Genomic DNA, 17,432 nt, shown 5'->3' with positions numbered 1-17,432 from the left:
GAAAAACTGATGAACTCATAAAAGTGCTAACAAAAGATCAAGATGAAAAAAAAAAATTAATTACATGGGACTGAGTGAACTGATGAGGATGAGTATAATTTTTGTGACTTTCTGTCTGAATTAAAAAAAAAAAAAATCCCACAAGGACTCAGAGGCAAAGAATATACAAATCAATTTTCACTGCAAAGTAAAGGAGCTGTTACAGTGGAGGATTACTGGACTGAATGTCAACATTATGACATAGTATGAGTGTGTTTCATGTTTGGTAATTGCAATCATTGTTGCTTTTGTTGTGGTCATCCATGTACAATGCTTGGTGTCAGTCTATTTATCTCTTGTAAAAATAAAATACAGTGTGTGTGTGTGGAAAAAAAAAAAAAAAGAGGAAATTGACAGTAACACAGTAATAGTGGAGGACTTTAACACCTCACTTACACCAATGGACAGATCTTCCAAACAGAAAGTTAACAAGGAAACACAAGCTTTAAATGACACAATAGACCAGATAGATTTAATTGATATTTATAGGACATTCCATCCAAAAACAGCAGATTACACTTTCTTCTCAAGTGCACACGGAACATTCTCCAGGATAGATCACATCTTGAGTCACAAATCAAGCCTCAATAAATTTAAGAAAATTGACATCATATCAAGCATCTTTTCGGACCACAACGCTATGAGATTAGAAATCACTTACAGGGAAAAAAATGTAAAAAACACAAACACATGGAGGCTAAACAATACGTGACTAAATAATCAAGAGATCACTGAAGAAATCAAAGAGGAAATCAAAAAATACCTAGAGACAAATGACAATGAAAACACGACAATCCAAAACCTATGGGATGCAGCAAAAGCAGTGCTAAGAGGGAACTTGATAGCTATACAAGCCTACCTCAAGAAACAAGAAAAATCTCAAATAAACAATCTAACCTTGCACCTAAAGGAACTAGAGAAAGAAGAACAAACAAAACCCAAAGTTAGCAGAAGAAAAGATATCATAAAGATCAGAGCAGAAATAAATGAAATAGAAACAAGGAAAACAAAAGCAAAGATCAATAAAACTAAAAGCTGGTTCTTTGAGAAGGTAAACAAAATTGATAAACCATTAGCCAGACTCATCAAGAAAAAGACAGAGAGGACTCAAATCAATAAAATTAGAAATGAAAAAGGAGAAGTTACAACAGACACCACAGAAATACAAAGCACCCTAAGAGACTACTACCAGCAACTCTATGCCAATAAAATGGACAACCTGGAAGAAATGGACAAATTCTTAGAAAGGTATAACCTTCCAAGACTGAACCAGGAAGAAATAGAAAATATGAACAGACCAATCACAAGTAATGAAATTGAAACTGTGATTAAAAATCTTCCAACAAACAAAAGTCCAGGACCAGATGGCTTCACAGGTGAATTCTATCAAACATTTAGAGAAGAGCTAACACCCATCCTTCTCAAACTCTTCCAAAATTGCAGAGGAAGGAACACTCCCAAACTCATTGTATGAGGCCACCATCACCCTGATACCAAAACCAGACAAAGATACTACAAAAAAAGAAAATTACAGACCAATATCACTGATGAATATAGATGCAAAAATCCTCAACAAAATACTAGCAAACAGAATCCAGCAACACATTAAAAGGATCATACACCATGATCAAGTGGGATTTATCCCAGGGATACACGGATTCTTCAGTATACACAAATCAATCCATGTGATACACCGTATTAACAAATTGAAAAAGAAAAACCATAATTCATCTCAATCGATGCAGAAAAAGCTTTCGACAAAATTCAACACCCATTTATGATAAAAACTCTCCAGAAAGTGGGCATAGAGGGAACCTGCCTCAACATAATAAAGGCCATATACGACAAACCCACAGCAAACATCCTTCTCAATGGTGAAAAACTGAAAGCATTTCCTCTAAGATCAGGAACAAGACAAGCATGTCCACTCTCGCCACTATTATTCAACATAGTTTTGGAAGTCCTAGCCACGGCAATCAGATAAAAAAAGAAATAAAAGGAATACAAATTGGAAAAGAAGAAGTAAAACTGTCACTGTCTGCAGATGACATGATACTATACATAGAGAATCCTAAAGATGCCACCAGAAAACTACTAGAGCTAATCAATGAATTTGGTAAAGTTGCAGGATACAAAATTAATGCACAGAAATCTCTTGCTTTCCTATATACTAATGATGAAAAATCTGAAAGAGAAATTAAGGAAACACTCCCATTTACCATTGCAACAACAAAAAAAATAAAATACCTAGGAATAAACCTACCTAGGGAGACAAAAGACCTATATGCAGAAAACTATAAGACACTGATGAAAGAAATTAACGATGATACCAACAGATGGAGAGATATACCATGTTCTTGGATTGGAAGAATCAATATTGTGAAAATGACTATACTACCCAAAGCAACCTACAGATTCAATGCAATCCCTATCAAATTACTAATGCATTTTTTTACAGAACTAGAACAAAAAATCTTAAAATTTGTATGGAGACACAAAAGACCCTGAACAGCCCAAGCAGTCTTGACGGAAAAAAACAGAGCTGGAGGAATCAGACTCCCTGACTTCAGACTATACTACAAAGCTACAGTAATCAAGACAATATGGTACTGGCACAAAAACAGAAACACAGATCAATGGAACAAGATAGAAAGCCCAGAGGTAAACCCACACACCTATGGTCAACTAATCTATGACAAAGGAGGCAAAGATATACAATGGAGAAAAGACAGTCTCTTCAATAAGTGGTGCTGGGAAAACTGGACAGCTACATGTAAAAGAATGAAATTAGAATACTCCCTAAAGCCATACACAAAAATAAACTCAAAATGGATTTGAGACCTAAATGTAAGACCGGACACTATAAAACTCTTAGAGGAAAACATAGGAAGAACACTCTTTGACATAAATCACAGCAAGATCTTTTTTGATCCACCTCCTAGAGTAATGGAAATAAAAACAAAAATAAACAAATGGGACCTAATGAAACTTCAAAGCTGTTGCACAGCAAAGGAAACCATAAACAAGACAAAAAGACAACCCTCAGAATGGGAGAAAATATTTGCAAATGAATCAACAAAGGATTAATCTCCAAAATATATAAACAGCTCATGCAGCTCAAAATTAAAGAAACAAACAACCCAATCCAAAAATGGGCAGAAGACCTAAATAGACATTTCTCCAAAGAAGACATACAGATGGCCAAGAGGCACATGAAAAGCTGCTCAACATCACTAATTATTAGAGAAATGTAAATCAAAACTACAACGAGGTATCACCTCACACCAGTTAGAATGGGCATCATCAGAAAATCTACAAACAACAAATGCTGGAGAGGGTGTGGAGAAAAGAGAACCCTCTTGCACTGTTGGTGGGAATGTAAATTGATATAGCCACTATGGAGAACAGTATGGAGGTTCCTTAAAAAACTAAAAATAGAACTACCATATGACCCAGCAATCCCACAACTGGGCATATACCCAGAGAAAACCATAATTCAAAAAGACACATGCACCCGAATGTCCATTGCAGCACTATTTACAGTAGCCAGGTCATGGAAGCAACCTAAATGCCCATCAATAGACGAATGGACAAAGAAGATGTGGTACATATATACAATGGAATATTCCATAAAAAGGAATAAAAAGGAATATTCCATAAAAAGGAACGAAATTGAGTCATTTGTTGAGACGTGGATGGATGTAGAGACTGTCATACAGAGTGAAGTCAGAAAGAGAAAAACGAATATCGTATATTAACGCATGTACGTGGAACCTAGAAAAATGGTACAGATGAACCGGTTTGCAGGGCAGAAGCTGAGACACAGATGTAGAGAACAAACGTATGGACACCAAGGGGTGAATGCCGTGGCGGGGGGGTGGGGATGGTGGTGTGCTGACTTGGGCAATTGGGATTGACATGTATACACTGATGTGTATAAAATTGATGACTAATAAGAACCTGCTGTATAAAAAAATAAATAAAATTAAATTTAAAAATTAAAAAAAAGAAAAGAAAACAATCCTACTTACTACAACACCAGAAAGAATAAAACACTTAGAAATGAATTTAACAAAAGAAGTCCAAGACTTGCACACTGAAAAGCACAAAATATTTTTCAAGGAAATTAAAGAAGATCAAAATAAATAGAACAATATGCACTGGAAGATTTAATATTGTTAAAATGGCAATAGCCCCAAATTGATATTACAGATTCAAAATAATCCCTATCAAAATCCCAGTGGGCATTTTTGCAGAAGTTGACAAGCTGATTCTAAAATTCACATGGAAAACAATCTTAAAAAAGAAGACTCAAATTCAACTCACCTTTCCCAATTTCAAACTTACCAAAAAGCTATAGTAATCAAGTCAGGGTGTTACTCACATTACGAGAGTCATATAGGTCAATGGAGTACAACTTAAAGTTGAGAAATAAACCCATACCTTTATGGCCAATTGATTTTTGACAAGTGTGCCAAGACAGTCAAATCGGGGAAGGATAGTCTTTCCCACTGATGTTGCTGGGACAATTGAATATCCACATTTTAAAGAATAAGGTTGGACCCTTACCTCACACTATACACAAAAATTAACTCAAAATGGATCAGATATCCAAATATAAGAACTTAATCTATAAAATTCTCGGAAGAAAACATAGGAATAAAGCCTCATGACTTTGACTTAGGCAGTTGGTTCTTAGATACCCCATCACAAGCAGAAAAGAGAAAACAGATATATTGGATTTCATCAAAATTAAAAACTTTTGTGCTGCAAATAATAACATCAAGAAAGTGAAAAGACATCCCATAGAATGGAAGAGACTATTTGCAAATCATATATCTAATAAGTGACATGAATATAGGATATATGAATAACTCTTATAATGCAATAATAAAAAGAGTAGTAACTCAATTAAAAATGGAAAAAGGATCTGACAGAGACATTTCACTAAAGAAGATATACAAATGCCCAATAAGAACATGAAAAGATCCTCAAAGTCATTGGTCATAATGTAAATCAAAACCAAGAGATCCTAACTCACATCCACTAAGATGGCTATAATCAAAAAGACAGATTATAACAAGGGTTGTCAAGGATGTGGAGAAATTGGAATCTTCATACATTGCTGGTGGGAATGTAAAATTGTGCATCGCCTTGGGAAAAAAGCTTGCAAGTTCCTCAAAATGTTAAACATAAGCGTTACTATATAATCCAGCAATTCCACTTTCAGGTATATACCCAAGAGAAATGAAAACAAATGTATACACAAAACCCTGTCCACCAACGTTCAAAACAACATTATTCATAGTAGCCAAAAAGTGGAAACAACCCACATTTCTATTAGCTGATAAATGGATAAAGAAAATGAGGTCTATTGATACAATGGAATGTTATTCAGCCATTAAAAGGACTGAAGTACTGATACATGTTACAACATGAATGAACCTCAAAAGCACTGTGCTAAGAAAAAGAAGCTAGTCACAAAAGACCACATATTGTGTAATCCTATTTACATGACATGTCCAGAACAGGCAAATCTATAGGGACAGAAAGTAGATTAGTGGTTAACTAGAGTTGTGATGGGGGGGGGGGGTGGCCAGGGATGGGGAGGTGATAATGATGAGTGACTACTAATGGATATAAGTTTTCTTTTTAGGATGGAACAAATGTTCAAAAATTAGTTTATGGTGATGTTACACAACTCTGTAAATATACTAAATATCATTGAATTGTATACTTTAACTTGGTAAACTTTCAACAAAGCTGTTAAAATAAATTACATATATATATGTAATATATATATGTGTATGTGTGTGTGTGTGTGTGTGTGTGTGTATAAAATTTATGTGGAGACATTTTTCTACCGAAGGGGAAAATCCAAAAGTTATAATGAAATTATAAAATGTGATTTCATAGAATAAAGTAAAATCAAGACACCAACAAAATATATGCATCATGCCCATAAAAATCCTCTATCCCTCCTATGCAAAGAATTCCTAAAAATTTATCAGAAAATGACAAACAGCCCAATATAAAATAGGGGAATATTATAAACAGGAAATTCAAAGAAAAGAAAATGCAATGTTCAAAAATATAAGATGGGTAAACTCAGCTGTCTAAAAAATGCTAATTAAAACAATGAGATTTATCATTTTTATCCATCAGCTTGGCAAAAATTAAGAAGGGTAATAACTTATGAGACTAATGAGGATGTGGAGAAATTAATATGTTGTTTTCCAGATTGTTAATTGTTATAACTCTTTTGGAGTATCTAGCAAAATTTTAAACATTATAAATCATATATTTTGAAATCTTATGTAAAAAAAAAGCACTAAAAACTTATGGATATGTGTGTATATATATATATATATATATATGTACAGACAGACAGACAGACAGACACACACACACACACACACACACACACAGAGGAATGTTTGTTATAGTATTGCTTTTAAGTACAAAACCCTAGAACCAATCTGGATGGCCATCAGTTGAATACGATTTAGCTATCCATAATTGTTACGGTATACATATACTACAGAATATTATACATCTACCAAAAAGAATGAGTTAGGTCTATATGTATGAACTTGGAGTAATGTTCACGATATAATCTTTAGGGAAAGAGTCAGTTGCAGAATAGACTGTGCAGTGTGATTCTATCTTTGTTTTAAAAAAAAAATGTATGTATGTTGTTTACTGCCTTTCTCCTCCCACAGGGATATGCTTTGATGAGGGAAAAGACTTTTGCCTATTTTGTTTATTTCAATATCATCTGTGCCTAGAACAGTGTCTGACACATAGTAGGTGCTCAACATTTTTTTAATTCAATGAATGAGTAATTGCTTGTCTATTTTTGTAGGAGCAAGGAGAAGAGGGCGGAAGGATCCTCTCTAGGCTATTAATTTCAGTTGCCTCTGGGGAAAAGAATTGCTGAGAAGTACTGGGAGAGAAGATCATTAACATTTTCTTTATACATCTTTGTTTTGTCTCACTTGTTAACAATAAACATATTCATTCTATAATATACAAAATATTAAAAAGATAATGTCAAAGGGAGGAAAGGGAGATAAGCTATGAATGCCATCACACAGAGACACATACTCAACTCAGTCATATACACTTCTGGGTAGAGAAGAGACAAAGAGGCAAGAGCAGACTGGGCTGTCTGGGGCAGAGAAGGCTGGAGGTTACAGGACTGGGTGGGTGCAGAGACTTTCTTTTCCTTATATTCAATTAGGGACTGTTTGTGGATGCTGATTGCTTTATCCATCTAAAGAGATGTATACACTGAAAATTGCTGCTCTTGGTTTCAAATATGAGCGCATTCACCACTTGGCTTCTGGAATTATTTCCATTTTGTTTATACCAATGAGTAACGAGTAAGTCATTTTCTTCACTCCCATGGCTGCTCTTAGTCACTCTGGACTGGTTCTACTTGGTCACTAGTACCAGAGCTCAAAAATCTCCTTAGAGTATACACACCTTTGGTAATGAGGCCTCAAGCACGTTGCCCTAGTCATTTGGTACTGGAAAAATCGGGGGGGCGTACCAGAACTCACTCTGATGTAAGCTCCTCGATTGCTACCTTCTTCATAATAATTAGATGCAGAAAATAGAGTAATAACCTGGTTAAAGAGAAAGAGTGTCAGGTTCACATAGAGTTAGTTCTCAAAAGGTCCTTCAATAAAGTCAGAAACAGCTCAATTCTTAAAAAGCAAAAATCAAAGTTCAAAATCCATACAAATCATCCAAGTCTGATGGGATTTCCTGTGATTCCACTGAAGAGAAACAAGGCTTTTAAATCACTGTCTCCAGGAGCACTAACTTCTAGCCACTCATCCCCACAGTGCATGGCCTTGCAATCTTGTGTACAGTTTCAGTTCTGTATCTTACAATCCTCCTTAATGCTCAGTTTTGTAAATTCTAATTTTCCAAGGGGGTAAAGCCTTTATTTTCTTTCCTTGTGATATTTGACCATTCAAAATAAAACTTGTCTAGTATCACAGTCCTTTTCTTTTGTCTATAGCTGACTGATTTAGAGGGTTCAGGGCCCCCCACAAAACCAGTGCTCTAAGGTCAGAGAAATAGTGGCTAGATAAGGGACCATGACCACTCTGTCGGGAAGGAACCAGCCTTGGGGGCGTGGTGGAGGATGGGGAGCCTTGGGAGGGTAATACTTGTCAGTGACAGGAAAGCTGGTTTAGGCCCAGTCCTGCCCTAATGAGCAGGTCACTTCAGACAAACCACTGCTATTTTCTCCCCGTTTTCTTATTACAAATAAACCCTAAATGATACTTGCCTTACCATCTCGCAATGTCAGTATGAGCCTCCAATTAACTAAAAGAGTTAGGAAAAGTGAAAGTGTTGAGATAGAAGGAAAGGCCATGCAATTTGGTATTCCTTTTTAATTATTGCTGTTCACTACGAGAAAAGGGGGCAGCCCAGGACAACCTGGGACCAGAAACCAGCTCCTCAGGCCTCGCCTCTCTAGCCTATCAGACACCACCGAGAAGCACAACGCATTCCATTTTAGTGGCCGCAGCGAAACTGCCCACAGCCAGGGACTTGCTAGAGCTCACCTACTCAGTGAATAGAAGAGAAGTATGTTTTGTGGTTCTGCTCTGCACAGGGAAAGTGCAAAAGGTGAAAGAGAGCAAACTGGATTCACTGCTGCCTTTCTGTGCTCAGTGAGGATAAGTACATTCTTAACCCCACTACTGGAGATTTGCCTTGTGATTAGCACAGAACAAAGCCTTTCTGTGTGTGTACTTAGTGCCATGTGTCAGAGTTTCTATCTCTGGGATTAGGGAAGATCGGAGAAATAAACCAAATATCTCTTAGGGTGAGGGACAGTGAGGCCCCCTGAAACAACCTCTGTGAACCCAACAGTCTCCTGTTTCTGTCTACCAAAGCATGGAGTTCTGTTTTGGGCCTAGGGAAGACATTTTCCCATGGGCTTTGAGGTCAGACACATCCTGTGAAGAAAGACTAGGCTTGGGGGAAGGATGTCTGTGATGATGTCACCAACACTGTTAGCTTACCTTCCCATCATGGCAAATTTCATACCCTTCGGGCTTACATTCATGAGACCTAATTAGCATCTTCAACTGGTATTTATTAAGAATCCTGGAGGTAACGTCTGGTCCAAAATAGCAGCCCCCTCCTCGACTTGTATTTGGATAACAGCCTCTTTTGCCTCTGGGATCACTCCACAGAATGTCGACAACCTTGGAACAACAAATCAGATTAGGCTGCCACTTAGAAGTGAGAGTTTATCTTTCTAGATTCCAACTTCTTTTCCAGAAATATTATCCCAAGTTATCCCAAAGTCTCACTATTTCTCATTCCTCCTTCAAAACTGTTTCACACTCATCTCCTCCATGAATCTTTTCCAGAATAATTTGAATGCCCATAGCCACCACAATCCCTTTCTACCCATCCCCAATAACCAATGTAGTAATACTTAGTAACCATGAAGGATCAGCCCTTGGGCTTTTTCTTTTTCTTTTTTTTTTTAATTCCATCGCAATTGCTTCACAATTGCTTAACCTACAGGGTCTTTTCTCTTAAAAAGAACTTCACTGCCATGTTCAAAGGAGAAAGTAGCTCCCCACAGTGAACATACAGGCACTTGGTGTTTTTAATATGTTCAAAGAGATAAGGTAAGTCTCCCAGCTATGGTTTTGGCCCTGGTTTTTTTCCTGTTGAGTACATAACATGATAAAGCCTTTTCCCCATCACAAATATAGGCAACTGTTCATCCAAGAATATCTTGTAAACCATCTCCTTCACTTTTTGCCCCCCTTGATAAGCACATTCTCAGCTTCAGCAGTACATTTAGCCATTGACTGGTTTTCCACAAGTATGTTATTAGCATAACATTTCCTTGTGGGGATGAAAGAGGCAAGTGCACGCTGCATGATGCTCAGGACTGAAGACCCAAGTTTCTAAGAATTTTTTCATAAAAAATTGGGGGCTCCCTGTTTGTAGCTCCGATCTACATATAATGCTTCTTTATTCAAACATCTCCTATGGGAGCTTCAGCAGTAGTGTGAAAAACTAGCTTTGTAGCTAAAGCTATGCAACCTTGAGAAAAGTCTTTGGGTTTTACTTTCTTTAAAATCAGAGGTTTGGGCCAGATGACTTGTGAAGTATCTCAAAGTTCTAACAGACTTTATTTTCTAATTTTTCATAGTCTAATAGACTGTATTTTCCACATGTTTCTTTGAAGGGCATGAAGAAGCATGTATTTTAAGTTGTGCAGTTATTCTAGTGGGTCCAAATCAGATCTTAAAAAGACCAGAAATGGTTGTCCCACTAAACCTGACTGTACACCCATTTATAGGTCTGGTATTGAAGGGGAGCTAGAAATAAGTGAGGGGAAAGACAGTGAGGTGGAGAGAACAGAACTGGTAGGAGAACTTCTCTGGAATGCTAAGCACCTCATCAGAACTGGAGAAACTGTGCACCAGGCACATTCCGGACACTTGCAGATGATTGATTTTTTGATGACTGACTGAAGTGAGAATTAAAACCACCTAAGAAGATTCAGATCAGGATTCTCCTTTCTCCCCCACTGAGTTCCAACACTGGCACAACCCTACCCTACAAATAAATATAATAGAACCCATTTACTTTGCTGGTGATTATGATGAAAATAACACTTGCATTTGAAACTGAGCCATATCTGAATCTTACACCATGAATTCATGTCTGGGAGACATGATCTGACCTTTAGTATAATGAAGGAGAAAACATGGAACACAAGGAAGCGTGTTTTATAAGGAGGGGATTAACTTTTAAATTCCTACATGAGATGCAAGTCATTTACAGCCAAAATTACCCCAGGAAAACCTTCTAAATTACTCTTAAAGCACAGTATACATGATTTTGTATATAAAACCCTATACAGACATATGGATGTGTGAATATTTTATGTATGTGATAATGTAGAACATATGATAAATTATATGAAACTAAAATTTTACACTTTTTCTCCTTTTTGCCATATGTATATACTTGAAATTTACATAAATTAAATGTACATATGATGGGACCCGGTTAAACTAGAATAAGCACTGGCCATGGAGTTAGCTCTTCAAGTGTCACCTATGTCAACATGGAACCTATTCGGGCCTTAGCTGACTCCTCAATGAAATGAGGAAGATATAGCTAACATTCATTTTTCTTTGGTTCAAGGTCATAAGGGGTATCAATTTTATAGAAGTGAGCTTCTTCAGAACCATCCATTCAATGAGTTCTGCATTTCTTTTCTCTGTCCAGAATTCATTCATTCATAAACTTTATAGAGACTGTGACCACAATATAGATTTAATTCTGAGGCTCACAAACAAAAAATGCTATAAAAGTCACTTTGTTGGTGAAACAAATTCCTCAGCAGAGACAATCTCTTTCCTCTCAACAACATCCTCTCCACTGAAATGCAAGGGCCTTTGGGAGTGCATGAAAGAATAAGTATTTACAACATTCCTTTCTGAAAAATTTCAAACCAAAGATTGGAAAGGTTTTTATTGAATGACAACTTTTGTATGACCTGGTCAACAAAAATCTATTTGTGTCTCAGCCTTTACACCTCCTAAATCCGAAATAAATCCTGCAAGTGTCCCATGCTTGCCTACAGTTTTAAGTAATCCAGTTTTCAAAAGTATGCTTTTGGGGAGAGATAATAGCTCTGAAAGATGTATCTAAACGCTTCTCTTCTAAGACACTAATACTGTAGATTCACTTTTGTATTTTCCCTTAGTTATGTGTCCTCCTTCCAGCTTGTGAACATGTTGTCTTAAAAGCTGTGCTCAGCCCAAACCTTCCAGCCAGGTACCTAGATGGCTTTAGATGCCTACTCCTTGCCTACCCATCGCCTCATTGGATGAGGGGAGACTAGAGTAGTTCATTACTTTCTTGAGCTCTCCTATCACTCTTAAGTCATCTTTCCCTTCAGAAAAAGAGCATGGGCATTAAAGTCAGACCTGGGATCAAATCCTGCTCTATCATTCAGTGACTAGCCAAGTGACTACAAAAAAGCCATTTCACTCTTGGGAGCCTTCTCAATGAAGCTGAATACCCTATTTAAAATTGCAACTCTGTCCCCTACCTCCAGTTCTCTGTTTCCCCTAACCTTGCTCTAGTTTTAATTTTTTCCATAGAACTTCTCACTTAACATAGTTACTTGTTATTGTTATATAATTATATATGTAATATTATATAAATAATATAACTTCATATATACATATTACTTAGCTCCTCCCCCTAAAACATAAACTCCATGAGGGAATAGATCTTAGGTCACTTACTTTCTCAAAAGCTTAGAACAGTGCCTGACACATCGCAGGTACTCAATAAATTTTACTTGTTAAGTGGATTAAGAGAAGGGAGTCACTCAGGACATAAATAATTAAAATTATTTTTTAAACCTTTCTGGCCTCTTTGTTGTTTCAAGTCTGTCCTGAAGGAAGAGGTCACGCTTGTCTCTATACGATGACTCAGCTATGAATACATACATCCCCCACATCTCAGGGAATATAAGATAAAATTTAAATTACAGCGCTTTGCCAAGAATCATGCACTTCCATGAGTATGGAACAAATAGCCTACGATCTTTACTGCAACACAGCTCACAGATATTAAGAAATAAAGTAATTGTGAAACCTGTTTTTATCTGGAAATTTCAACTCTAGCTAACTAAAGTGTGCATGTCCATGATGTACCAGGAAATGAGGAAAGAAAATTAAAGGTACAACTGAAATTATTAAAATATTGGGAATGAGATTCTGGTCAATTTTACCCTGCGCCAGCTCCAGTCATGTACACTGAGTCTGTAAGATGCCTCATCTACATTGTTGGGGTGAGGGGAGGTTCTATTACAGAATAATGACCACCAGTTTCCTCCCTCCCACTTCGTAAGGCTCCATCTCTCTACAATTCTAACTCATCCAAGCTTCCAGACTCCCTGATTTTCTTCTTGTGCAACTCCAATCTTTTTGACATCATCCTTTTTATTCACTATAACCTTTGGTCTTTGCAATTTGGATATCAAAATTTAAGGAGGCATCTTTTCCTACTTGCTATAGGATGCCTCTTATACTTCTTTGATTTTTAAATACTTTGAATGCACAAGCCAGTGATGAATTCTATTTCTCTCTTATTACCTCTTCCTCTCCCTCTCTATCCTCCCGCCTCTCTTTCTCCTCATTGATTAGAGATTATTTTACATCAGAAATCACATTTTAGGGACTTCCCTGGCAGTCCAGTGGTTAAGACTCCACGCTTCCAATGTAGGGGGCGTGGGTTCAATCCCTGATCAGGGAACTAAGATCTCATATGCCGCGTGGCACAGCCAAAAAAGAAAAAAAGAAAAGAAATCACATTAGTTCAACATTTTCAGCAATCAAGGTATAAGGGTACAGAATCAAGAAATGAAGGCTTCTTGGGGGTAAGCAATTAGAAAAAGGCTAGTGGTTTCATAATACTAGTAGCAAGAGTAGTTCAGCTAGAAGTTTAATTGATAGAATCAGGGAAAGGAAGATGAGAAAGAACCTTCTTAAGGCCAGAATAAGCCTTGAAGATTGTCAACACCCTCCCCCTGCAAAGGAGTCCAACTTTAATGGGATCAGATTGTGAAGCTATTTGTGAGCCCCAGGGCATTATTAAAAACAATAGCGCAATCAGCTAGCAATTAGTGAAGGCTAATAGCTGTGTCTGATACAAAAAGAGGCAGATGAGCCAAAGCTTAAAGGGGAAATCAGGGAAAGAGATAGTTGAAGAAAGCCTAGCTAAAGCTACAACCATCCCTGGTAGGGAAACTGTGTGCATGCCCAAGGCAGCACTCTGTGAGGCATGACATCAGAAGCTACACCCTGAGAAGGAATAGATTTCACCAAACTAGTCCAGAGAAGCCACTAAACAAATAAATGAGCAAGAAAGCAAATAATAACAAGCCCCAGAGGAGCATGGAAATAATTAGAGTTACTATATTACCTAAAATATCCAGTTTTCAACAAAAAATTACAAGACATGCAAAAAAAAAAAAAAAAACCACACACACATACAGGGGAAAATAAGCAGACAATTGAAATTGCCTTTGAGGGGATTAGAAGTTGACTTAGCAGACAAGGATTTCAAACCAATTATTATAAATATTATACTAAAACACAGCTATATATATATAACACTTCACTGAATGAGATCAGAATACATTTTCTTCTCAAGAGCACATGGAGCATTTTCCAAGATAGACCATATGCTAGAGCATTAAAAAAAAAAAAGCCTCAATAAGTTTTAAAAGGATTTAAATCATTCTAAGTATGGTCTCCAACCACAATTGAATTCAAGCAGAAATAATTAAGAGAAGGAAATATGGGAAATGCACAAATATACAGAAATTAAACAACACATTCCTAAAAAACATATAGGTTAAAGAAGAAATCACAAGAGAAATTAGAAAATACTTTGAGATGATTGAAAACTAAAGCACAACACAGCAAAACTTACAAGATGGAGCTAAAGCAGTACTTAAGGGAAACTTACAGCTTCATTAGCAAAGGAAAAAGAGTTCAAATCAATGACACTACCTCTCACCTTAGGAAACTAGAAAAAGAAGAGCAAAATAAATCTAAATCAGAAGGAAGGAAATAATAAAGATTAGAGCAGAAATAAGTGAAGGAGAGAATAAAAAACAATAGAGAAAAGTCAATAAAACCAAAAGTTGATTCTTTGAAAAGACCAATAAAATTGACAAACCTTAGCAAGACCCACCAAGAAAAAAAGAGACTCAAATTACTAAAATCAGAAATGAAAGAGGAGACATCACTACCAACCTTGCAGAAATTAAAAAAAAAATTTTTAATATATATATATTTCACATATATGTATATATTACAAACAACTTTAGGCCAACAAATTAGATAAATTAGATGAAATGGACAAATTTCAAGGAAGACACAAGCTATCAAGGATACCAAGATACAAACTACTCAAGAAGAAGTAGAAAATCTGAATAGAACTATAGCAAGAAAGAAGACTGAATTAGTAATTTTTAAATTGCCTACAAAGAAAAAAGCCTCGAAAAGTATCAAAGTGAAACCAGAAACATACAAAATGGATTATACACCATGACCAAGTGGGATTTATCCCAGAAATGTAAGGTTGGTTTAACATCGGAAATCAACCAATGTAATACACCACATTAGTAGAATAAAGGACAAACAATACATGATCATCCTAATAGATACAGAAAAGCACTGACAAAGTCGAACACTCTTTCATGGTAAAAACACTCAAGAAAGTAGGCACAGAAGAGAAATTCCTCAATCTGATGAAGGGCAGCTAATATACAAACAAACAGCTAATATACTTAATGGGAAAGGCTGAATGCTTCCCCCTAATATTAGGAATTAGACAATGATGTCTACTCTCACCACTTCTATTTTTCAACACTGTACTAGAGGTTCTAGACAGGGCAATGAAGCAAGAAAAAGAAATAAAAGGCTGCCTGATTGGAAAGGAAGAAGCAAAACTATCTTTATTCACAGATAACATGCTGTTGTTTATTCAAAGTCCCAAGGAATCCACTAAAAACCATTAGAATGAACAAACAAGTTTATCAAGGTTCACAACATGAGTATTGTGAACAGTATACAAAAAGTCTACAGTATACAAAAGTCAATATATACCAGAAATGAACAATCCAAAATGCAATTAAGAAAACAATTCTATTTACAATAGCATCAAAAATATTTGGGAATAAACTAGGAATAACTTTAACAAGTGCCTCACTGTACAGTGATTACAAAACACTGCTGAAATTAAAGATCTAAACAAATGGAAAGACATCCCACCTTCATGAAATTAAAGATATAATATTGTTAAGATTGCAACAGTAACTAAATCGATCCACAGATTCAAGGCAATCCCTACCAAAATCCCAGCTCTTTTTTGATAGAAATTGACAAGCTGATTCTAAAGTTCATATGGAAATTCAAGGGACCCAGAATAATCAAAATAATCTTGAAAAAGAAGAATAAAGGTGGAGAACTCACACTTCCTAGTTTCAAAACTTTCTACAAAGCTATAGTAATCAAAACTGTGTAGTACTGATAAAAGGACAGACATATAGATCATGGAATAGAATTAAGAGTCTAGAAATAAACTTTCATATTTACGGTCAATTGATTTTTCGTAAGGGTGTCAAGAAAATTCAAGGAGAGGAAGTCTTTTTAACAAATGGTGCTGCGATAATTGGATATCCACATGCAATAAAATCAATTTGCACACCTACCTCACACCATACACAAAAATTAACTCAAAATGGATCAGACACCTAGACGTAAGAACTAAAACTATGAAACTCTCAGAGGAAAACATAGAAATAAATCTTTATGATTTGGGGTTAGGCGATGGCTTCTTAGATACAACACCAAAAGCACAAAGCAAAAGCACTTCTTTTACTGTGACTGAGTAAAAAGAGCCAGAGACAAAAGATCACATACTGTATGAGTCCATTTCTATAATATGTCCAGAATAGAGAAATCTATTAAGACCAAAAGGAGATTAGTGGTGGGACTTCCCTGGTGGCGCAGTGGATAGGACTCCGCGCTCCCAGTGCAGGGGGCCCGGGTTTGGTCCCTGGTCAGGGGACTAGATCCCACATGCATGTCACAACTAAGAGTCCGCATGCCACAACTAAGAAGACTGCCGGCTGCAACTAAGGGGCCCATGTGCCACAACTAAGGAGCCCACGTGCCACAACTAAGGAGCCTGCCTGCTGCAACTAAGACCCAGTACAACCAAATAAATAAATAATTTTTTTTTTTTTTTTAAAAAGGAGATTAGTGGTGGTCTAAGTGTGCAGGGATGGTGGTGGTCGGGGGTGGGGAGAGAATGGGAAGTGACTGGTAATAGGTATGTGAAGTACCTTTTTCAGGTATGAAAAAGTTCTAAAATTAGATTGTGGGGATAGTTGTACAACACCGTGAATATACCAAACCCAATGAATTATATACTTTAAATACCATTTAAATATGGTATTTGAATGATATTTCAATTAAGCTATTAAAAATATAGTAATGAATTTAGAGAGAAGGATATGATCTGCTTAGAAAGGTAAGTCACTTTTTATATATTATTAGAACAACATCATCTATGCTGCATCTTCACTGCCACTTCAGTGAACAGTTTGATTACTTACCTGTTCCCATTCATGCTTTGTTAATTGTTCAGAAAGGGATCCATTTGTTCTGATTCCCCGAGCTGTAATGGTTGTACCCACTTTATTTTCCTTCTCAGTAGCACGGTCTCCATCTATTGGAATTGGTGGCATCAGCACAGATTTCCACTACAAAACAAATTTATGCTTTAGCCAAACCCTATGC

The 17,432-nt window shown here is 36.5% G+C and overlaps 1 protein-coding gene across 9 annotated transcripts in view; it reads right to left on the bottom strand.

The window, feature by feature from the left end:
- Nucleotides 1-17,432, bottom strand: part of PPEF1 (protein phosphatase with EF-hand domain 1) — a 156,767-nt gene that overhangs the window by 19,158 nt on the left and 120,177 nt on the right. For all 9 annotated transcript variants that reach the window (XM_057538896.1, XM_057538894.1, XM_057538895.1 and 6 more), the window contains 3 exons: nucleotides 17,249-17,395; nucleotides 9,087-9,272; nucleotides 7,528-7,670 (listed from right to left, as the gene is read on the bottom strand). In XM_057538896.1, coding sequence (XP_057394879.1) covers nucleotides 7,528-7,670; nucleotides 9,087-9,272; nucleotides 17,249-17,395 — 476 coding nt within the window. The remainder of the gene's footprint in view (nucleotides 1-7,527; nucleotides 7,671-9,086; nucleotides 9,273-17,248; nucleotides 17,396-17,432) is intronic.

This window comes from Balaenoptera acutorostrata, chromosome X (genome assembly GCF_949987535.1).
Source record: "Balaenoptera acutorostrata chromosome X, mBalAcu1.1, whole genome shotgun sequence".
In the NCBI taxonomy this organism is placed as follows: Eukaryota; Metazoa; Chordata; class Mammalia; order Artiodactyla; family Balaenopteridae; genus Balaenoptera; species Balaenoptera acutorostrata.
This window is presented reverse-complemented; position numbering and strand designations above follow the sequence as displayed.